Here is a 24,432-nt window from a genome sequence, read left to right on the forward strand (position 1 = left end):
GGTCTCCTCCTCCAGCACAGTTTCAGGAAGACACCGAAGGAGACGCCGATTTCTTCTGATGCTTTTTGCCCCCAAACGAGGACAATGTGAGACCCAAACCCTGGCAAAGGAGGTAGGACGCTGTGAAAGGCTGGGTTTTGGGGACCATTACCCCGTTTCTCTGGCTTTGGGGGCTGGGGCAGGTGGGAGAGGAGCCAGAAGAGGCTTAAAGCAGTACGAAAAGAGGGATGAGAAGAGTGTTCATTTAGCCTGAAAGAGATGAAGAGGATAAATTCTTCTTTATCACGATGAAGAGGAGAAACTGTCCTCGCACAGCACAAACCCAGTGCTGGTGGGCCCCAAGACAATTTATATTAACAAATTCAGGTCAGTTTTTACCAAAATTTTTTAAAGGATTGGGTAAAAGGTATTCTGGGCATTTGGTGTTGATTTTCAGCACATCCTGGACCAGGAAGGATGCTCCTGAGAGTGGGAAAACCAGCTTCTGCCAGGAATGCAGAACAAACCAGGGATGGGTCGGTGCATCAGCCTGCTTGTTTCCCGGCAAAACCATAAATGATGCAATTAATACAGGCGGAAAATAAAAACACTGCCAGGCAACGCAGCTTCATTGGAAACGATCTCAGCATCCCTCCAGTGGCACATTTTGCTGTGACCATGAGCGGCGCCCATGATCCGGCCTGCCCAGGGCTGCTGGAGCCCCAGCGCTGGAGCCGCCAGCCCTGCGGGACTCAATGGATTTTCCCAGCAACTGGTGGAGAATGTCAAATCCTTGGGGACAAAACCTTCAGGTGACATACTGATGTGAGCTGTAAGGGATACAAAGGACAGGGAGGTGACAAAGAGCATCTGCTGCTCTCATGGAGGTGGGCACAGGAGATGGATCTGGTTTAATACAAAGCCAAATCGCAGGCTTGCATTAAAAGCGTGGCTTAGGTACAGGGTGGGCAACTCATCCTGGGAAGCAGTTCACTGTGACAGGGATTTTGGCGGGCATGAGGTGTGATGGGCAGGACATGAACCCCACAGTCCCCTTGTCCCATGGGGATGGTACAAGATCCCACTGTGTCACAGCCTTGTCCGATGCTGCCGCGCTCCTGGGATAAGGAGCAGGAGCTGGAAACCCCGGGGCTGCAGCAGGTGGAGCCCAGCCTGGGTGCAACCCCTGGGTGCTGAGCACATCCCACCCTGGGTGCTTGGTGTCCCGAGCATCCCACTCACCCCAGGCCATGCCAGGGAGGCACAGGGCAGGGCAGCAGAGACATCAGTGATGTTTTGTGAAAGACATTGTCCGCCATGTAACCAGATGCTCCTTCTCCATGCACCCGTCTTCTGCCTGGAAGAGCATCTCCCCCACCTTCGTCCCACAAGCACTGCCTTCACGCTGGCTGCTCGAGGGTTGACCCCTTCCACCTCTAGGAGAGATGCTCGAGGGAGCTGCAGGCAGCGGGCAAAGTAACCTCAATGCCCTGCCTCTCCCACCTGGCCACCAAGGCCAAGTCCTCTCCTGCCTCCTTCTCCCCATGGCACCAAGACCCAGGATGCCACCCCAAGCCCCCTGTCGCCCTCCAGCTCCGCCCGTACGGGCAGCACACATATTTGCCCTCGCTCTCAAGGCACATCCACCCAAGAGAGAAGGACCTCCATGATACAAGAAGAGAAACGTGCAGGGAAGTCACCAGGAGTCCCAGCACAGCTGATTGGGACCATACTGGTGGGACAAGAGGGACAGGGACAGGCTGGTGGATGGGGGGACGCAGCCAGAGGAGGAAGGAAGCAGGAGAAGCCCATCACCCTCTGCCACGCCGAACAGCAGCTCCCATACCATAACCTCCATGCCAAGCCCGGGCAACTCAGAGCTGAAACACCCACCAGGGTTTTCCAAATGAGGAATGACGTGGGTGGGTGTTGAATCCAGATCCACCATCTCTAGCATCCCAGAGATCCTCTAAAAGAGGAGCCAGAAGACGACTCCCAGGGCAAACACCAGAACTGCAGTGTCCAGCTGCCAAGTTTCACGGTGGGCAGGCAGCTGGCGCGAAGGCTTCACACCCTCCTCCTCCTCCTCCTCTCTGATGGGGTAGCGACAGAAACCGAGGCGGAGGGCTGAGACAACCTGCAACCAGTGACTGCGCCAAGCACCTGAGCCTGCAGCCCTGCTCTGTTCCCTGCCACGTCCCCAAGGAGGAGGAGGAGGGATGCCGGCAGTGCTCGGGGGCTGCTTGGTCCCCTCCGGAGCAGGGTGGGCTCCAGGGAACGAGGAGCACTTAGACCACGGCAAGGCAGAGCCTGGAGCAATGTGGCATGAAAGGCTCACAGCCCAGTGAACACGAATGCATAATGAGCACAGACACGGCAATGTGGGGAGATGCTGAATATGAAGGATTAAAGAAAAAGGAGAAATTAATCTTATTCATAAGGCAGAGAGGGTTTTTAACTCATGCACACAGCTGCTAGAGGGGGGGTCAGCTTTTGCAGGGTGGCTGCTGCTTTGATACAAATCGGGAGAGAGAGATGTAAAGCTGGGCACTTCCCGGCAATGCCAAGAGCTAAAAGGGCACGCTCCTGTGAGCGGAAAGCCTCCAAGCAGGAACAGAGCCCACCTCTCACCCTGAGTCCCCGGCATCCCCAAGCACGCGCTCAAGAGGGCTTGGGCTCTCCAGCTGTTGGGAGCCATCCCCCTCGTCCCCCATTTCTCGCCCTTCTCCTGCGAGGCCGGCACCGCGATGCGTCTGACCCCATCCGGCCAAAAGACCTTGAGGCACATTTTGGGGAGGGAGACGTTGCCAAAGCCAGGATGGAGCTATCTCCTGCCTGCCGAGATGAATGGACCTGGCCTGGCCACTGTTCTGGGATCTGGCGCTCACAGGAGATGCAGAGATGCCAGCACTTGGTTGAATCCCATCCCACCAAGCTCCATCTCCCACCCACCCTTGTCTGCAGTGTGTGACTTTCTGGGCAGCACAGGGCTGTTGGGTGAGAGCTTGGTGAAAACATGTCTCTTTTAATGCTTTTGGAATACAACGGATAAAGCAATACCTAAAAGCGGTCTTGGATCCGTCTTGCACCTGCTTTCCAGAGTCAAGGACCATCCTGGCACCCTTCGGTGGCAGTCGGGTGCTGCGTGGGAATGCAGCGCTGCTCCCCAGCGGTTCACCCCATTGCTTTCTGCTTCATTAACCCCTTCTTTGCTCCCTGATGGATCTTTGCATCCAGCTTCCCTGTAAAAAGGGGATTAAAAAAAAAAAAAAACACAACAAGCCCTCATCACTCTTTATTTTTAAATGCTCTTTGCAATGCAAATCAGCTGGAGGCAGCGAGGTCTCCTAGTTAGTGTGTTCCTGTCACATTCAATTATCGTGCTTGAGGAGCCAGGCGTTTCCAGCCGCCGTGGCTTTCCTCTGCAGGCGCGACACCGGGGAGCCAGGGGCAAGCGTGTCTGACGCAGCAAAGAGATGCTGGAGCGAGAGAAATTCAGCGAGGAGAGTAAATTAACATCCAGGACTTGCCCGCCACTACCAGGGGGAAACCGATCCCTTTACTCGCACGCAGGATGCGTGTCGACATGCTCAAAGGAGATAGGGGACCGTCAAGCACCATGTCAGGGACATGTTTCTCCACAGCATGGCAGAAAGCTGGGCTTGGGGACAATAAACCCCCAGCTTGGGGATGATAATGCAATGGGGCACAGAAGGTGACGGGGACCGACTGCTCCGTGCTTCCAAGTGCCAGGTTGGTGGCCTCCGAGGCCACCATCTGGGAGGGACCTGCTGTCTTTGCCACCAGGGAGCACTTTGGGGAGCACCTCAGGGAGCCCAGGAGCCTGTGGCCAGCTGCTGCGGTGGGACCTGGAGCAAACGCTGCCTCTCCTTGTCCTTCACAGCCCTCAGTGGCTTTGCTGCCAGCTCTGCTTTCCCACCTGGGAGAGGAGCAGGACACCAAAACATGGGATTTGGATAGATCCTGCAGAAGAAGCCAAAAAAGCCAGGCATGGTGAGCAAGCCAGGAGGGTGATGCACTGCCTTGGAGGAGCGTCCCTGTCTCCCTCTCCCTGCCCATAAAAAAGCAAGGATGCTCCCACTCTCCCAGACAAAGCTCCCTCCTCCAAAAGGGAGAGGAAGAAAGGGAAGGTGACCTTAAGCAAGGCAGCACGGCAAAGAGCCAGCCTCCCAGAGAGGCTTTGCCGTCAGCCAGCACCGGTCACCTCCTAATGCCACGTCTCCCTAGGAACTCGCCCTCCTGCTCCTGCTCCCCTGACTCTTCCCATCCTCCAAATGCCAGCCTCGTCCCGTCTCTATCTGTAGCTAGGAGCAGGGATGCAGCTCCACCGCATTGTAGAAGCCAGCAGGAAAAACCACAGAGCCTGTGGTGAGCTGGGGAGGATGGCCCCAGTCCCTGGGGAGCATCCCCTGCATCCCTCGGGAGGGACATGGGCAGCCACCATGGTCACACCATCAGGAGGGGAAGCAAAGGGATCAGAGCTTGATCCCACGGAGATGGACAGACAGAGCCCATCCCAGTGAAACGGATGGAGATGGAGCTGACAGGCACCTCATCCAGGTCCCACAGCATTGTCCCTCCAGGGAATCAAGCCCAGTGTCACCCTGTGGGTGAAGCACAGCCCATGCAGTGCCCAGGAGAGCTGCACTGCTCCAGCCCAGCTACAGCACAACAGCAGATCTCACCCCTGGTGGGGACCAGATCCACCAGACTCCAAACCAGTCCCGCTTTGGCCACTGCTCCAAAAAATGCTGGTAAATGCCTGTGTGCCATGAGAAGCAGGTGCTTGTTCAGAGAAAATGACTCCAAACCAGCCAGAGACCATCACCTTCTCTTCAAACCAAGAAAACTTCTCAATTTAAGCTCAACAAAGAGTCCGACAATGCTTTTCCCAGGAGAGGCAGGTTACAAAACTGCTTTGCTCAGGATGTCCCACCAGGACGACCCAGCCTCCCTGAAACCAGCCCTCCTCCTCCAGCTTGAGTTTTGGGCCAGCCTTGCTCCTGTCTGAGCTTGAGAGGGAAGTTCAATGCACCAAACCTGTAACACGTGCAAAAAAAAAATGTGAGCAAATGTTGCAAGTCACGATGCCATAGAGACGCAAATTGAAACACGGCTGCAGTCAGCTCGAAATTGGAAGCAGGGACCAGTCGCTGCCAATGTCTCGGTGCGGCAGTTGCCAACCTGCAGCCCGTGGGACACAAAAGGGCATCTGCAAAACTCTTCCACCATCAAAAATGAGAAAATTAAAACTGAGGCCAAGCAAAAGGGCAAAATAGGGCATTCCTTGAATTGTCTGTTTTCAGACAATGTTCTCGCCCTGAGCCACAGAGTTTGGAAGATGCTCTCCTACAGGGTCTGGGAGATCCACCATCCTCTCTGCCACCCGATGCGGAAGAAGACTTTCCCCACCTGCCTAAGGATGGGGAAGAAGCCCCCTCCTTGCAATGGCTGGAAACAGTAATGGGCACCCAACAGGGGTGAGCCAGCATGGCCAGATTGTCCAGAAGCGGCATGTCAGACCACCGTGTGCCAAGCTGTGGGTTTTTTAGCAGCAGAAAGGTGTTGAGTTCACACTTGCTCCATGCTCTGGTTCCCCACCACTAACGCTGTGTCACCTCTGGGGCTGTAAGCTTCATATTTAACACACCTGCCTGCTCCTCCTGGACCCCAAAATCAATCAGGAGGCTCCTCGGCTCTATCAGCTGGCAAAGATAAAACATCACATGGGTAACCTTTAGGAAAAGGCTAAAAATAAGGCAATGGCCCCAGGGTCCCCTTCTCTTTCTGCTCAATGATTTAAGGACTCTCATCTCACACTGCAATGTGTCCCTTCACCCACTCTTCCACGCTCTTCCAGCCGTCGGCTATTGAAGGGAGGTTTCTGAGCGATGCTCGAGGGAGGCTTCAGGGAAGCTTTACCCAGATTCAAGGAAATCTCCCACGAGAACCACCACCAAGCTTTGTCCTCATGCGCTGAAACTAAGAGGGGATATGTCTGGGGACAGCCGTGCTCCCAAACACGATGCAAACACAGTGCCCATCCCTTCCACACAAACAATAACCCTGGCAGCAAAAATGAAGCTATGTTAGGTTTTTTTTCCCATCCCCGGGCTGTTAGAAACGACTAATTTGCAATGAAGAAGCATTCGGATGTCATCATGGCAAGGTCCATGCTGTTATCTGGCAAGGAAAACCGCTCCAGCTTGGCTTCCCAACAAGACAAACGGGCATTTTGTCATGGCTTGAGCCAGGCTTCAAGGAGACCAGGGCAGCCGGCAAGCTCAGGTGGGGACATGAGCTCAGGTGAGCCAGCACCTTCCTCCTGCTCCGCTTCCAGCTTGGAGAATTAAGCTTTTGACCGCTCCGGACATGATGCCAGCTCCTATTAAAACAGCACCTTATCCCAATGAAAGGTCAAAGCCTTCCCTGCTCCTTCCCTAGGCTGTCATAAATATCACCCAGACAGATGATGTCTCCTCCGTGAAGGGAACGTGCAACTCCACAGTCTCTCTTGCCACTGCTCTCGTGACAGCTCCAGTCGGGATGGAGGGCAGGAAAGGCAGGGCCAGCAGCAGGAGCGGGCAGCGCAGGCAGCTGCCAGCACAGCTGGCTTCCTTCCAGGCTGTTAGACTGATCCTTCTCCAAGCAGGAAAGTGTCACAACACAAAGGAGACGATGTGACAGATGGGGAGGGGACCGGCAGCGCCTGCACCCAGCGAGGCGGACACGCAGAAGCCGGCCACCCTGCACTCACACTGCACAGCAGCTTCCCCTTCAGCCGCCGCCAGCAGCTCTCCTCCTAACTGCGGCCGGATGGAGGCAGATGTGGCAGTGAAAGGGCATGAGAGAGCCTGTACGAGAGCAAGGAGAGGTTAAAGCAAGGGAAAAAAAAAAAAAAAAAAAAAAGGATGCAGCAGCTGCTCCAGCATGCAACAGCAACGAGGCTGTTCCACCGCAGCAAAGACGTTTGCATCCCAAATAACTCGGTGCAGCCCTGTCTGCTCACCAGCGCGCTGGGAAAGACCCATCCCTGGGGGGGGGGCCGGTGCTGCCAGCAAGATCAGAGTGCTGCATCTCACCAAGCATCGTTTGTCACCATCAGCTGAACGCACCTCCCAGATGTTGCTACAAAAGGCAGGGAAGAAACCAAATCGGTTTGCCCTGCTCAATACCCCGGCAGGGCAGGAGTACCCCCAACACCCAGGGAGAGATCGAAGCCAGGGAAGAACAGTGCTTCTCTGGGTGGAGAGGGGGAAAAAAAAACCTCAAAAACAAGAAAAATAACCCTACACTGTGCTTCAAAAGTCCTTATTAACAGGTCCTGAGAAATTCTGCCACTCCTGTGCTGCTAGATAATACTCCCGGAGAACCACGCTGCAAACAAGAAAGAAAACCCAGTCATCAGCTCTACTAAACAAACAGCCAAGACTATTTCTGCTTATGCTGCTTTTAGCCCGTCAAATTAATTTTTCACATCCCCTGAAAGCGTGCATGGTGCCTTCCCCAGGCTGTGTGGCGGGGAGGCTGCTAATAAGGACGGAGCTGACTGCAGGCTCCCCAGCTGCTGCATCCCTCCTCCATCCTTTTTACGGCAGCGGGCAGGAATAACTGGCAGCCTGCGGAGGGGCTGGTGGCTCATAAAAGGGACTAACGACGCTGGCAAGCGGAGTGCGGACAGATGCTGCGGCGCTTCCCTACAAGCTCTGCCAGGACATCCCATCCTGCCGGCCTGCGGATGGAGAACATCCATCTGGCCCTGCAGCTCTTGCTGCTTCAAGCCCTCACCATCCTCACAGGCAAGAGGGCAATTTTGAACTGCAGGCAAGGAGCTAGTGCAGATCTGCCTGAGCATCGCTGCACCAGCTTGTATCCTGACCCAGGCTGATGCCAGAAGCAGATCAGCTGCAGACACAAGTGCTCTTTGACTCCCGAGTGTTTGCAGAGGCAGGAAGAGGCATGTATTTGGAAGGAAGCAACATCTGGGGAAAGGGGAACCAAAGACAAAAAAAATATTACAGATGTATTCGAGTCATTAAACAAACACCTACAGATCAAAGAGCACAGGGCAAAGGTTGCAAACTCATATGGCAAAGGCAAGCAGAGGTGGTGATGACAGCAGGCACGAAAGGCCAAAGGGGGCATCTGTGGAAACTTTACTACTTACAGATTTTGGGTTTTCCTTTGATGGGAAACTTCACAACCATCTCCTGGGGATTAGTGCAGATAAAGACAAATGGAGACCCGGACTCCTGGCTCAGATCCGGATACTGCAAAACACAGACACACACAAAACAGAGTCAGACCGACTGCCACGGGTGTGAAAAGAGCTCGGCGGTCAGGAGCGGAGAAATTGTTATTTAAGAGATGGGTTATATCTAGGCTGTAGCAGCTCAGACTAAACCAGTTCAAGAACTTCTAATGAAAAAAAAAAAAAAAAACAAACAATTGTACATTTGGGTCTTAATCAGTGAGCCCCTCGCTAAGCCTCTTTTCATTGTGCCTCTGCCAGAGCTTGCTCCCTTTTTGGATCTGCTCACCGAGCCGCTTCCCTGTGTGCACCCTAAACCTTTTCAGCCCCCTTTAGCACCAACCTGTGTTTTGCCACCCAAAAGGTGTGGTTTCACACTTGGCTTAAGCTGATCTAATGCGTGGGGTGTTAATAGAGAGGCAGTTGGGGGCCCTGCCCTCCCAAGCTTACTGCCAGCTTTGCACTGGGACATGCATGGGACTGATTTTCAGCCCAAAGCATTCCTGGATTCAGCTGACCAGGGACGCAGGTACCCCCACCAAACCCCAGCCAGCTGTGGATAGCACACCAGCACCTCAACCAAAACAGCTTGGCCAGCCCAACAAGATGATGACTACCAGAAGGGTGGCCACATCTTCTACCAAAGCAGCTGTCCCAGCTACAGGTACATCCCCATCTCTTCCCCACAAAGCTCAGTCCAAACACAAGGGCTTTGAGATTTGGAGAGCGTGCACCATCCTGCTGTGGGACATGCAGCCCTTGAGATTCATCTACATCTAAAGGGTGAGTGGTAGAAAAACGGCTTGCAACATGCCAGGTCGATGGCTCAGAGAAGCCGGCTGTCTCCACACAGGGCTGGCTCTGTGTACGGAGCCTATGGAGAGATTTCACTGCGATGAAGACATGAGGGAATTTTATAGGAAGAGCATAAACAGATTGTTTCTCTCATTAACCATGGGGGAAAAAGGAGAAAAAAAAAATCACTCAGCAAGGGAAGTGCACTGAAGTCCTGTCTGGATGCAGCTTAGCTTCACTGGTGTTCAGAAGTGAAATGCAAAACAGTAATAAAAAATGTATATACCAACCATCACTTCACATTCTCCATTAGCTGCAGACATTGTGCTGACAGGCGCAGAGGCGAGGGCATGCCATGAAGGTGCTCCAGCCCAGGAAACCCGGTTCAGAGTGCTGAAGCGGTTTTCCTTCCATGGGAAAACTGCCTTCTCTTTTTTTTTTGCTCCCCTGCCTTCCTCGAGCAGATACATCAAGGCTGCTGTAGGGGACAGGATGCCAGACCAGATGGAGCAGCGTGTCCTGGCAAACCCCCCATTTGTTACTAACAAATGACTCCTAGGCTGAGTGTTTGAAAAGCTCTCACCGACCTGATGAGTTTGGATTTGCCCTGGAACAGCTGGGCACAGAGAGGGGAGCAGGGAGCAACCCGTTCTCCCTGTGCTGTAGCAGGGTTTGGCAGCATTGCCAGCAGTTAGGGGAGATTTACAGAAGCCCAACACTGGGATTGGATCAACCGGGGAAAGCGTTTCCAGCCCCTCTCATTTTACAACAGCATCTAAGAGCTGTTCACTGAGCAAGAGAGAGATGTATGTGCACTTAACTGCTCTGTACAACACCCGCGCTGGGGGAGAAAGAGCCACACTGATCTACATCGCATGCGGATGCCCTGCTGTACCAATCTGAGGTTGGAGAGGTTTCTTCCTCTTTTTTTTTTTTTTGTCTGAGCCACGTTACTTGACTTGCTTCCACCGCTCCATGCCAATGCCAAGGATTTTCATTTCCCATCTGCAGGGAAGGAGGATCTTGGAAGGTTAGAAAGAGCCAATGTGAATATCCCCAGCCAACTCCTGGTGAGTGCGAAATGCTGGCGCTGCTTTATTGCTCTCAGCATCATGCAGGTGACTGGTGGCCCCTCCGTAGCCAGAGGACCTGACTTACCCAGCAGCTCCCACACTAGCATGGCCTCCAAAAGTCACACCATAAAGCGGTGGGGCATAAGCCACCATCCAGACCTGGTCGCAGAGATGGTCCATCCCTGCTCTACTACATGTAGTTCAGCCAGGCTGTGTGCTGTAGAGGTCTTGCTGCCTGGAGTACAGCTGCTTCCCAAATCTCCTCAGCCACCATCTCCTAGGTTGACCTGGACATCACCATGTCCCCCTTCATGCACCTTACAGGCCCTCACACAGGGACTATCCCCATAATGGGTACCCAGGCATCGGCAGTGAAAGCAACAGCCCAGTTGGTTTCTTCACTGACAGCTTTCATCTGAAACCAGGATCAAACCTTCAGCTCCAAAAGCTTCCACCTCAATCTGATCCCAAGGCCGAGGCAGATGCCCCAGCTGCAACTCAGGTTTATGCTTCTACACCACAGCCTTTCATCTTTGCTCCCAGGGTACGTTTCTGCATGTGTACCAAATCTGTCCATGTCCTGCATTTTAAAAGTCTCAGTCCCTCCTCTGGCATCTCACTCCCAGGAGGTAGGGAAGGAGCCCCTTGTCCAGCTGCTACATTTAAAGCTTCCTATTGTACCTATCCCAGAAACCTCTTGTCCCATCCTGGTAAACAACAAAAGCAGAATATTTCTGCCTGCCAGAGCTCAGAAAAAGTCGTAACCCTTTCCTCTGCCTAGAGACAAGATGCTCCCAGGTGGAGAAGATGGGGCTGAGCTCCCACAGGATGCTGAGCCCTCACAACATGCTGAGCCAACCTAATGGCCAGGCTCCCCTCTTCCCCTGGTCCCTTCCACAAGTCAATTCAACTCGTTCCCCCTGCAGAAATTTAGGGACGTTTTGGGCAAAGTCAGTTTCCTATTGGGTTAATGGGCTGAACTGCTCAAAGAAGGGTCCAGTGGAGTTGGTGAATGTCAGGAGCACATGGCTGGGGTCTGGTAGGAACTGAGACTCCTCTCAAAGAGCAGCGAGAGGTTAGATGTGCCTGCTGTACCTTCTGAGACCACTGCCTGCAACCCGAACAGAGAAACAGTGAGACATTCTTTTGCCACATGACACGTCACCAGGACCAAGAGCACAGCCTCTCCCCAGTGCACCTGCAACAAGATGCCAATATTTAACATGTTTAGAAACCACCTCCATGGACCTCATCCCTAGAAGTCACTGGAGCTGTTACTAATTCTTACCCAAAACCTCTCCCTGTTGCTATCCAGTCCCCTAAACAGCGCTCGCTCTCAACGTCACGCATGATCACTATGAGCAATGTCACCTGTAGACACCTACAGACTGTATCTATACTATCTTGTCTCGTCATCAACAGGATCAAGACAGACAGCGTGGCTGAATGGTGGCACTCCTCCGCCTCTACAGCTCTTTCTGCAGCTTAGCTCAGCGCTAGGACATCGGTACCTTCAGTTCTGCGCCAAAGATGCCTCTCCTTTTGGCAACTACTCAGCTGACTTACGCTCTCAGCAGACACTGACACCAAGATACCAAACACAATTGCTTCTGTTACATCTTCCAAAGCTGCCTAAGTATCTAATGAGTAAAAAACTCATTTCTCAATGTTTCTGCTGTAAGAGGTCAGTCGAGTCACTCTACAATCTGCAACGTAGTAAGTTTAGGAGAGAGAGAACAAATTTACTCCCAACTACTACACCCCACAGACAGCAGCCACTGCCCATCAGCACTTCAGCAAACCTGAAACTTGTAGTAAAAGCCCAAAAGCCACATCCAGTGTCCCAGAGAGAGAAGACAGAGCATATCCCCCATAAAAAGGATCTGCAACAGCAATTTTTTAAATAAAAGGCCAATTTAGAGGGAAACCACACTCCCTCTCTACAAGAGACCAAGAATCAAACCCAGCCAGGAGTCTGATGGGGGATTTCATTTCCTTTCATTTCCTTTCTCATTTCAATGGTACTCATCATAATCTTGAGGGAGTAAATAAGACAGGTGCCAGTACTCCAGGCTTTGACATTGCCTCTACCAGGAACCAACTCAGCATTTAGGAGAAGGTGGCTAAAAAGGCCCTCTACAACAAATAAAGTCACAGAAGCTAGGTTGTCCTCAAGAAGGAGAAAACCCACCCTCCTCTAATCCTGCAGATGAGCAGGAAAGCTCAAAAGAGAGGGGTTATGCAACGTAACTATGGTGTAAAAAAAAAAAAAAAACGAAAAAATGATTCAGCCTCCTTTCAGACCTTCTGCCACCTCACAGCGGTCTTGCGACGAGGCAGTTGGGAGGACGGTGGGCTCTGTGGGCTGCAAACAGCCATCATGGCTTACCAACTGCTGCTCCAGCCCACTGCTTTGCACAGTCAAAAACCCCACGTACGCTCTCCATACACCAGTGTCCACACAACCAGCACCCTCCTTGCTCATCACATCTCTGCGGCCGCACCGGTTGGGCTTCAATTTGCTAACAGGTTTGTAAAATCCTAGCTGTGAAGAGATTAGCGGGGGGGGGGGGGGGGGGGGGCGGGGGGCAGATCTCAAGGCAGCTTAACACATGCAGAAGGAGCTCAAGGTTAAATGTAGCATCTGACTACAAACTGGAGAAGGGAGCTGAGCGCTGAGCTCCTCCGAAAACTGGCCACTAGATTTGCCCTCTCGCTGGAGCTGGTGCTTTGAACATACATTAAGTGGCTATCAGATGTCCCCAACAGCCACCCCAATCAAGCTGCAAGCAGGGATAATTGCTAATGAATGTTCCCTACACTTTGTTTTCACCATCCCTAGTCTCCCATCACCAGCTCATCACCACCAGAAATAGCAGCAGGGCTGCCCAGCAGAAACACGAACCCACGTTCTCTGACATTTGAGAAAAAAAAAAAATCTTGCTAATTCCACACACCCCCCCTCCCAATCTGTTAAAGTAAATATTTTTTTCCCTGATTTGGGTAAAGCCTGCCGCAGGATGCGGGGGCCATGCAGGCTTGCATCGCTGGTAACAATGTGGGGTTCAGGACCCTTAGCTCGTCCCAATTCCATCTTAGCAGTGTTAAAAAAAACATATGGAAGGGCTGTCCTGAGCACCTCGATTTCTTCACCCCTCCCTGATAAGCTGTGCTCCCTTGAACCCGAGTGCAGTGAACTGAAGGCAGGGGAATCGAAAGAGCCAAAGGAAAACATGCCAGGGGGGAGCCAAACCATCACTAACAAGATGAGCTCTGCTCCATTGCATCCGAGGAAGGAACAAAGGCACCGCGTGCAACGGAGCAGCAGCTCTGCGCAGCACAAAGCCAGAACACTCCCCAGCAGCTTCGTTAGCAACCTTTCAAGAGCATCTTTCACTCTCATTAAGGTCTCTGGCCACAAAAGGAGACAAGCAAATGCGGTGCAAGAGACCAAATGCTAACACCAGGTGGGAACAGCTCCGGCATTTTACACAGGCTGGCCTACAGAGCCCTGCAATGCAGCCTGAGCTCTCCTCCACTCTTCTTGCCCATCAAGCGCATGACCGCTCATCCCCAGCGCACATCCTGGTTAGCCAGAGCGTGGTGGAGAATTGCACACTGGAACCTGTAGTCCTTCGGCAGGTCACCACCATCCTCTCCATCTTACAGCTGCCGGGGGGTGGCCTTAGGGCACTGGCACCAAACAGCAAGGAGGTGGTTGAGATGTTCTGCAAGGTTAATAATGGAAAGGGTTGAATCATTTTCCTGGCGTGCCTCCTCGGTGAACAACAGGGGAAATACAGTTCACTCTGCCAGGCAGTGCCGGGCCAGGACACCAGCTCCAGCCTTCATTTCCCCGCTGCTCTTTAAGAGCTTCGAAATAAAAGAGGTAGCGCTGGAAAGCAACGCTGTCTGGAAAGAATAAACGCACGCGGGGCCCATGTGTTGGCAAGAGAGCTCACCGTAAAATGCATTCAAAGGGGAAAAAAATAATCTTGGCAGAGACGGCAACCCCTCCTAAAGAGCAGGGCTGCTGTAACCAGCAGTGGCAATAAATCAGCTTTCCCCAGCAGGCAAAAACATGCACTGGGCTCTTCCCCAGGCATTATGAGAAGCCCCTTGGCCATGTGCAAGGGAGGGGAGTGGGATGCGAGACATCCCTCTGGGAGCCGGGTGCAACTTCCTTCACCCAGTTTTCTTGGTGATTTGTGGGAAAGACGGATCCGCTCTTCCTTCACGCCTCATAAGCTTCATAGCTGTCAGACTAACGTAACAGGTAATTAACTACTAAACAGCCATTTTCTCCTTCTCTCCGGAGGGAAATTGCTCACCATCCAGCTAGAAAATGTTTCTTTAGTGGTTTGCAAAGGGGAAAAGAAAGTCGGGAGTTTCTGGCGAGCAACGGGGGTGCCACAGCCAAAGAGGGGCATTTGCAGTGCCTGCAATATGGACATATGGATGCAGGAGAAACTGAGCCCTCAAAAATGAAAGAGATTATGCTTATCCAGTTGTGGGTGCTGCAAACTCTCTGATTCCAGTTCAGGCACCACCAGCAATAACCCTGGTTCCTGCCCGCAGATACCCTGCAGAGCTGCCTGAGTACAGCTGCAGCCAAAAGTGATCCAGCGCTTGAAGCTCAGTTATCGGCTCTGCAGTCTGTCTACAGATAGGAGTTATTTAATATAAAGAGGACAAAAAAAATCCCACCCTGCTTGCAGTCTGCAGGACCAGCCTTCAAGAACTGCTGTGCCCCAGCGGCATCCATCCTTGTCGCTTTTCCAAGAAGAGTGGTGTTGAAGCATTGTTTCCCCGTCTGTTGTTCTAACAGCGGTAGTCTCCACCGCCTCTTTACACAGACGTTCACTTTTGGGGATTATCTAGCCAATCTCCCAACCCAGCCTTCACCCTAAAGCACTCCAGGGCACATTTGCCCAAAGGTGACACCTGACTGTCAACAGGAGCCATTGCCTGAGCCAGGAGATCCAGGTTTGCCACGGCTCTGTGCCATCTTCTCCTGACTCAGACCTCCAGTTTTGGAAATAGCTTACAGAGCACCAAGTGCTTCACTTCGAGGTTTGATCTCCTTCATGACACGGCCTTGCATCACGCTTTCAACTTTGAGCATGTTTTCAAGCATCATCTTTTAAGGATCTGTTCCCTCTGCCTTAGCACAGGCCAACCAGGCTTTGGCCTGTGAGAAACATAACATTTTCCTAAACAGAAACCCCAAAGCAGATCCAACTTTCTAGAAACGCCAAATTTTCTAGCCTGAGGCAGAAACATCCAGTACTGCAGCCTTGTGAACATGCACCCGAGGAACTCTACACGCTGCCCTTGGCCACAGAAGACCACATGGATGCAGAGGAGCCACTCCATGGAGTCTGGGTTAGAAAAGGGATAAGCACTGACGTTCAATCCAAATCAACAGGCAAAAAAGAAAAAATAAAAGCAGGGTTGCAAAGAAACACAAACAAAAGCCGGCAGCCAAACTTTTGTTTGAAAGCCTGTCAGGTCTAGACTGCAACGTGTGAGGAAGGAACAGCTCGAAACCACAGCTGCTAATGGTTATGGATTTGGCAATCAAAATGTCTTTGTTAAAAAAAAAAAGTTAACTGCCTTACTATTGAGGTTACAAACCGCAGCCTTGATGCATTGTTGCAGTCAACATCCTCCCTGCTGTTTTTGAGAGCTTACATCTGCTGCTGGCAGATCACGCGCTGGCATAGACTCCCTTCATGAGGATGCACAAGGAATTTTGCTAGCCTGCCTTCCTTTCCCCTTCTTCCCACAATGATGCCTGCCAGTCTTTGCCTGCTCTGCCCCTCGCACGCTTAGCTGGTACGCAACCAGATCCAGATGCAGCAGGCTGGGATCGCCACAGGATCCTTCCCCTAGCCGGTCGGATCCATCCGGTGGGTGTTCTCCACCTCCCAGCCTTGAGCCTGGCTCTCATCGTGTTCCTACACCACAAGCTGTACTTTGATTCAAAGGGCAGGGGAAGCAATTAAAATATAGTAAGTAATAACAGGACTTTGAAATGTAGATTTAATATTCAAACTTGTGCTGGTGCACTCAGATTTTTAAAATGCTGAGCAGTCTGCCAGGGCTGCAGTCTGAAGGGAGACCTGGAGGACTCAGAGGTGCCACCAAACACCAGGCACACTGCAACCCCCCTGCTCTCCCTGAACCAGCATCACAGGACTTAGAGCCACTAACACCCTTCTGCGGCTCAAATCCCAGCCTGAGAAAACACCCACCCACGGTAAACCCTACAAGCAGCACAAGAGTGCCTGACGACTGTTGGGGTAAACTGGGTGGACTTGGAAAAATATTCAGCAGTGTACTAGGCTCAGCTGAAAGACCCTTTTTCATCCTCCTGTGCCAAGGGCCGGCGGAGGCAGGGCTAACCTCAGCTGCAATGCAGCCCCACCACCCGCGCTGTCAGATGAAAGCTGGCAAGCAGGAGGAAAGAGGTGACGGGGAGGAGGAGACGAGGGGAAACCAGGGCACCTGCTTCTGCTCAAGCAGCTCAGAACGCCTGCACGCTGCCAGATACAGCCAGACATTTTCAAGCAGCTTCATGAAGTCCTTTCATAAATCAGAGTTGCAATGCCAAGGGGTAAAAATGGCATGGCCAAGCGCAGCAGGTGATGGAGATCAGCTGAACTTTGGAAAAAAACTAACTTTGGTGAACAGATAAGGCATCTGTGTCCCTCTCCTGGTTTACTTCGGCAGCCACCACTGCCCGCCCTGACCCTTGCTGCTACTCCCTGAGGAGGCGTGACACCAGCAGCTGCTTCCAGCTATTGATTCAATCCCACCAATGTGATGGGATTTCTCAAGGCACAACATACAGCAGAACCAGGATACGCATCTGAGCAACCGGTCTGTTCAGGGTTATGAAATCGATGACATGCTGAAGAAAGCTTAAGCAAGCGTAGTCCTTGGGCACTCGTACATTTACCGTGGTGGTTATAACCTGTAGCTTGCCAGCTCCCCTGTCATTTGGGATCACCACCTAAATGGTGGTCATGGCTCAACCTGGTGGAGCTACAACCAGACGGCGAGGGTGTGGGGCACCTGAGCAGCAGCCAGGCTCCAGGTCAATTTTATCTAACATTTGGTTTCAGGATTAAATAAAAAACAAACACCAAGAAGGCAGCAAGTATCAGTGACCACATCTGAAAGGAGAAAAAAAAAAAAAACAGATCACTGACTAGTTTGCTGAAATGGTAGCAGAGGCTAAGTCCACAGTCATCATTAATTAAGTCATATGCTTCAGCCTTGGCTTCGTTTTTTCCCTAGGGTCTAGGAAACCAGAGGAGAGGGCAAGCTAGCCTCTATCATTCGATTTCTTTGGCATGTTAATGCATTCCTAAATTAATCATCATCAAGTGACAATCTCTCCTTCATCTTAACAGACTGAGCAGTGGCCTCAGTAAACCTGCTGGCTTATGCAAGGCAGCTGAAGCCTTAGAAGAGTCTGATGAAAACCAAAGCACTTCACACAAGGAAAAACTCCCCCATCTCTTACTGTCTATAATCCAAACCAGCTGCATGACTGCTCTGCTCTGTTCCTACAACCACGAACCAGGAGGGGGCTTTATGCGGTGAGAAACTGAATAAAGAGATGCATCACCCATAGGTCCCCGCAAGCCACACTAATGCCTGATACCTCTTGATCTGGCATCAGGCTGCGTGTGAAAGACAAATTCAGCTTAGGAGAATTCAGGGACCTGTAAAGTTCAAAGGCCTTTTGTCGGTTGCAATCATTAACAGCCACCTAGATTGCTGCAGAAGGAAGTATATCTGATCTAGGCTTTAAAACCCTGCTAAAAATCATTCATTGGTAGAGGTGCAATAACTGAGCCTCAGGAACAAGAAGGTAAATATCCCGTTGGTGGGGGGTGAGCAAAGGTGCCAGGACAGCCACAGCACTGCACAAACGAGCATTTGTCTCACTCAGAGCCTGTGCTAGGAAACCTTTACTTTGGGGACACGGTCCTCATAAAAAGTCTCTATGTATTTATACTGTTCTTCAAAGTAGACATCAATGTGTATGTTTGCATTTCTCCCTCTCATTAACTTCTTTCTTAGGAAAATATTACCAGCGGGCTATTGTTCCTTTATTTGGAGATAATCTAAACAGGCACCTTCTGGAGTCTAAATATAGAAAATTTCTACCCTTCTTCTTCACTCCTGTTTGAGAATTTAAAGCAAGTCCTGTAAGCCTGGCGCCCAAGTCTCATTTTTTTTGCTGCTATTTTCACTGGGGAGGGAAGAGGAGGGCAAGAGACTGAATGCAAATTTCCTGAGAGGGAAAGATGGAGCCTATTTAAATGATGGTTTCGCTCTCGTGGCACAAAAATAGCTCAGATATGTTCCCTTGTGCAGATTTAGGACACTAAGTGAACACCTAGAAATGAAAAATAAACACTTTACTCCCGTCAAACATAATTACCCAATATTTCAACCTGAGATAATAGCTACATCTAGGTATCAGCATGTGTGCATGCTTGCATTCAAAATAAGTCCAAACACACCTATCAGCTACTAAAATAGCAGCAGCGGAAATGTTCTTTTTCCAGTTAAAGTAATAGTCTCTGGGATCAAAGTCATTAGCAAAATGAACACGGACTTCAGAGCACATTAAAATGGCATAAATGTAAATAGTCCCCTGCTTGCTTTAGACTCTTGCCAAGCCCTGCCTGCACCATCCCATGTTTCCCCAGTGAGCGCTGCTGAAGTCACCGACACCTCATGCAGGAAAAGAAAGGCAGCTCCTTGCTCTGCTCAAGGTGTCAGTGACGTCAGCCCCAGAGCAAGGAAAAGGCATCGTCAACGCTCAGATCTCGACAGGGAGGAAAAAAGTTTCCAGGTCACCTTTAGTGCCACAAAGCATAACAAAGGGATCATTCTGGTCTCAATCAAGGCTTTTTGGGTGGCTGCCATGAAGAGAAGGAAACGAGCTCTGAACGCGCTCCGAGGAGGTGTAAGATGCGCAAAGCTCAACTGGAAATACTGAGATTTAAGAGCAATGCGAAGGGATCTCCTGGCACCAGCCAACCACCCGCCCTCAGCAGCAGGGCTGAATTCAGAAAGCAGCTTTTGCTTCAGTTCCCTGCAAACAAAGCTGGTGACACTTGGTAACTGGGTTGGACTTTCCCACCTGATAACAACTTCTGCTCCTAGAGCAGCTTCAATCCAAAGACCACAGCTTTGAGCAGCAAAATTAGGTGTATATAACCTCTGATGGGGAAGCACTGCTTTATTTTCCACGTGAGAAGGAGACCCAGAGGAATGGATTTAACTAGTACATGCAATTAGCAGCACAACTAGGATTAGGGCAATGTCATCTGACATGATGCTGGTTTTAATCACAAGGACATCTCTTCTCTGCTCTTCCTCTGCTCCCTGCCAGCTACTGGATGCAAGATTCTCTTCTGTCATCACTTCTCACATGGCCCTGCAGATCTGCAAACCACTTCAACAACGTCAATCGGTCTTCAAATACTGTACATAGGGCAGAGCTGCAAGACTGACCCCTCTGACAGGGTTACGCAAGGCCAGACTTACAAGTCCGGTAATAATGCGGATAAATAACCAGTCCCTAATAATAATGCAAGCTCTCAGGGCAGGGACTTGATCTGAGTCTGCTGGTGCAGCATCCAGCAAAATGGGGAATCGTTGCTTGGTTTTGTTTTGTGAGTGCCAGTGTAAAAGAAAAAAATTAAATGAGGATAATGATAGAAAAATACCAGCAGGGTGCCACTAACATCTTCATTAGCAACCTGAGAGAGGATGCAAACAGCAAGGAAATTAAATCTCCAGACGGTACTAAATAGGGAGTGGGTGACGCATCAAAAGGACTGAGAAATAATAGAAAAGTTGCAGGAGGGACAGACCAAGAAGAGTCTCCCTTGCCTATGGGAACGAATGGTCACAAGACTCAAAACAAACTTCCACGGCTGCTGAAAAAGGCAGGGCCACCATCAAAAGACAATGAGCAAGACAGGGAACTATTTCATCTTCAGGTGGTAGGTATAATCTACAAATGTGGCTTGCCCTGCACTTGTGAAATGATTGCTTCCAGAGAACACAGAAGCTTCAAATACAAGTTGGTGAAGAGGAGAGGTGTGAGTCAAAGCACAGTGCCTGAAGAGTTCTGTGGTGGCTTAATCTCCGAGAGGTCTCTGCTGCTGCCTCATATTACTTTCCTTGTTAATATATTGCATCTTTAGAAAATATTCAATGTTTTTTGCATGCCATAAGTGGTGAAAACACATCATCTTCCTTTCCCGCTCCCCCTGAAGTGTGGAGGAGTCTTTGTACACCAAAAAATGGATGGATTACACTGCTGACAAGTGGCTTTGGTGCTGGTTGCTGATGAATCTGGGCTGAATCATCAGTGTGAGCAACAGGGATTTCCGACTCCCAGTGAGATCCAACTCAGATTTCCGAGCTGGCGCTGCACACTTTTTCATCTTGCTAGCATTCACAATTAAATTAATCTCAGCTTCCTTCAGGTGCACTTGCTGCTCATGATAGTCCACGAAAACATACATTTCCTCATAAACCAGCTTCAGAAGGATGCCCAGATCTCTGAATTGAATCTTACAAGCTAGGGAAATGAACACTGCATTAAGTGAGCCTGGGAAAAAAAATGGACAAAACCACTGTAAAAAGACAAAAAATTGGGAATTATAAATAGTTTGCCACGTGGAAGCAGCAAAAACCCTGTGAGATATAAACCGGGAAGTGCCATGGCATCATAGTATTGAGAAGAGAGGTAAATCTTTCACCTATAGGTCTGATAACAGTGCTACTGGAATATGCTACTCTTCCTCCAGTGTCTCTGTGGCCAAGAAGTGCCAGCAAACTGGGAGGAATTTATAGAGAACATAGCTAATAGTGAGGCTCCTCTATGGGAAGATTAAAAGCTAGTTACCTCCAGCGTAATTTCCAGATTGTAAGAAGCTGTCACAGCCATTTTACCAATGCCTGAAGAACATATCCACAAAGGAAGAGGGGGAATTGCTAGGCAGAGAAAAGTACTTCTGAGAGACCAGGACATATTTTTCCACCACCGTCACAGCAGAATAAGGACGAGATTCTGCATTTAAAACCAAACTGTAAATCAGTGGATGCTACAGGGAAAAAAAAAAACTAAACTGGCCCCAGCGTCCTTTCCTCTTCTCTCTCCCAAGGCTTTTTCCCATACAAGGCCAAACACTCCTGCAGATTTCTTTGTATTCCAGTCCCAAAGCTCCCTCTGCTGCTCATATTCCAATCTCTCCCCATTCCACCTGCAACTAAGAAAAGACACAACCTCATCAGAAATACTCTCTTCATCTCTAGTTTCCAGGCACCTCTCTCTCTGCTAAAAAAAAACTCACAGGGTTTGGGAAAGCCAGAAGAGCATTTCATGAGAAACAGCCCTCAGCTGCTGATGCCTCTCCAACTCCTCATGCAAGAAGATGCCCATCAGCCTGCTTGCTGTGTCCTCCTCCTCTGTCCCAAGGAATCCATTTACTCCATCTCACAAGATGGTCTTGGTTCACTATCAAGCTCTACGTGGTCTGGTGATTCCCATCAGACCAAACCTGACTTGTCCAAGGGGCAGTGGAGTGACTAGAAATGAAATGGTATTGACAACAGCCGTGCTGTGCTTGGTACTAAGCACAGGCGTTGTAATATAATGAAACACACCCCAAGGAAAGCTGCTGCTCCAGATTTTGGGCATGGAGTCAGTCACAGCATCACAGCCTCAGACCTCAGGAGGTCTCTAGTCCAACCTCCCGATCAAAGCAAGGTCAACACTGAATTCAGGCAAGGTTGCTCATTGGCTTTGTCCTGCCGGGTGTTGAAAATCTTCACGGGTGGAGACCACACAACCCCTCCAGGCAGTGCCTGCTCCAGTGTTTGGCTGTCCTCATGGGGAATTTTTTTTCTTAAGTCACACTGAAACCTCCCCTTTCAATTTATGACCCTTATCTCTCATCCTCCTGCCATGTACATCAGCAAAGACCCTGGCTCTGCCCTCTGCCTCTCTATAGTCTCCTTGCAGGAAGTGGAAGGTGTCTATTCTTCCCCTGCCTCTCTTCACAGGGCACGTGCTCCAGCCCCCAACCATCCTGGTGGCCTCCACTGGACTCACTCCAGTTTATCAATATCTTTTTTGTGATCACAGTATTCCAGATGTCATTTAACCAATGCTGAGCAAAGAGGAATAATCACTTCTACTGGACATATCGGGCCATCATGCTGCCAGCCCTCCTTGCTGCCAGGGCTCCCATTCAGCTCACTGGCTGCCAAGATCCCCCATGCCTCTTCAGCAGAGCTGCTCCCCAGCACTGATGCAGGGGGTTAGTCCACCCCAGGCACAGGGTTTGGCGTTGGGCCTTCAGGAATATCATGCCAGCCCTTTCCTCCAGCCTGTCGAGGTTCCTCTGAATGGCAGCCCTGCTGCTGAGCATACCCACTGCTCCCCCCAAGAGCAGCATTTGAAAACTCACTGTGGGGCACTCCATCTCCCCCTCCAGGTCACTGCTAAATGTATTAAACAGGAGAAGTTCGAGGAAAAAGCTCTGAGGAACACCACCTGTAGCCAGTTTCCAAGGAGATTACAAGGCAACCCCCACTGCACTTTGAAGCCCAATGACCCAGCCAGTTGTCAACCCTAGAAGTCCACCTACCCAGACTATAATGACTCATCTTGGATACATGCATGCTGTAGGAGACCAGGCTAAAAGCCTTGCTAAATACAAAGTAAAAGATATTCACCACTCTAACTACTGGATCATAGAGAATAATCAGGTTAGTCAAGCATGGTTCTATCCCTAGGTAAATCCACACTGGCTATTCCCAATGCCCTTCTTCTCCATATGCCCAAAATTAGCTTCCAAGAGGAACTGCTCTATGAATTACCCAGAGACCAAAGTGAAGCTGACTGGCCTGAAGTGTCCAGGATCATCCTTCCTTCCCTTTTTAAAGATAGATGTAATAGTCACCTCTCTACTGTTATCAGGGTCCTCTCCTGATCTCCGTAACCTTTCCAAGGTAAGAGTGGCCTCACAAAGACATCTGCCAACACTGTCAGCACATTTGGATGCACATCATCAGCACCCATGGACTTGTCTGAGTTGAGATTTCTCAAAAGACTCCTGATTCAACTTCCCTTCACTACAGGTAGTCCCTCTCCTCCTTGAACACTGCCGCTAGGCACAAGGTCTCTGGGACATCTTGTTGGGGAAGCCTGAGGCGAAGAAAGCCTCAATACCTCAACCTTATCTGTGTCCCTGGTCACCAAATCACTTGCCTCATTCAGCAAAAGGCCACTCAAACCTCCCTTGACTCCCTTGGGAGTCTTGATCCACTGTAACCTCCAGCTGTCCCTCCTTCCTGTACCTAGGGGCTCTGGATGTCCTCTCTGCAGGGTCTCCATAAAGACCCTGCAGCTCTCCTGTCCTCCCTCGTGGGAGGGTGCTCACCTCCTCCCACAGTTTCTTTTCCTGGTGACTCAGTGACCCAACGAGAGCAAAGCTCTCACCAGTGAGGCCACTGTGCATCCAGCTCCAGGAAGAAGCACCAGGCAGTCCCAGCAGCTACGGACCGAGATGGCTCCGCTTACGCCACGCTACCCTCTCTTCTACAGAGTAGTTGATCCCGCTGGTACCACAGGGCCTGGGACAAGGTCCCATGGTACATCACCACCATCGCTCCCGAGTTTTCCGTGTTTCCATGCTGTCTTGAGTTTCCAGGCCCCTTCGCATCCTCTGCCACACAAATCACTGCAATAACTGCAAAGTCTCTGCTGGCTGTGCTCAGGGAGTTGTTTGCTGCGCTCCAAAAGCAGCCGAATAGGTACTTGACCCTTCCTAATCCAGAGTCCTCCCTGAGATGAGACGATCAGCATAGTTATACCCAGAGGCAGCAAAAAATTGCTGCCTGGCTGAGCAAAACTTGGAGCAATTCTTTCTATTAGGACCCCATTAAGTTTCAAGAGAAACAATCAGCGCTTTAGAAGTCACATTGAGGTAAGATGTAAGCTCCTGAGTTTGCCAAATGAGGATGAAAACCTGAAAACCAGAAATACAACATTAATGCATTGCAGGTTCCTGTCTTCCACAGTCCAACCCAGCCACAGCATCCTGGTGCACATCTGTCCATGCAGCAAGGGAAGCAACAGCTGTCACGAGCCCACGCAGCATGGTCTCTCAAGCTAGTGTTGGTTTAATTAAACAGGCATGAGTCCTTATTGAAAAGAGTTTCAGAGTATGTGAAAAACTAGGTTCAACCAAACTACCTCACTGC

The 24,432-nt window shown here is 50.6% G+C and overlaps 1 protein-coding gene across 11 annotated transcripts in view; it reads right to left on the reverse strand.

The window, feature by feature from the left end:
- Nucleotides 1–24,432, reverse strand: part of TRIP4 (thyroid hormone receptor interactor 4) — a 51,837-nt gene that overhangs the window by 14,985 nt on the left and 12,420 nt on the right. The window contains exons 12-14 of one of the 11 annotated variants that reach the window (XR_015701717.1): nt 8,168–8,270; nt 3,040–3,221; nt 470–809 (exon numbers count right to left, since the gene is read on the reverse strand). Coding sequence is in view for 8 of the 11 variants with exons in the window: in XM_087745519.1 (XP_087601645.1) it covers nt 3,154–3,221; nt 8,168–8,270; nt 9,932–10,051 (291 nt within the window). In the remaining 3 variants the exon portion in view is untranslated. The other 10 variants (XM_087745519.1, XR_015701718.1, XR_015701716.1 and 7 more) reach the window with 10 other exon arrangements.

This window comes from Nipponia nippon, unplaced genomic scaffold, assembly GCF_047370975.1.
Source record: "Nipponia nippon isolate SJK-2023a ecotype South Korea unplaced genomic scaffold, ASM4737097v1 scaffold_9, whole genome shotgun sequence".
Lineage (NCBI taxonomy): Eukaryota > Metazoa > Chordata > Aves > Pelecaniformes > Threskiornithidae > Nipponia > Nipponia nippon.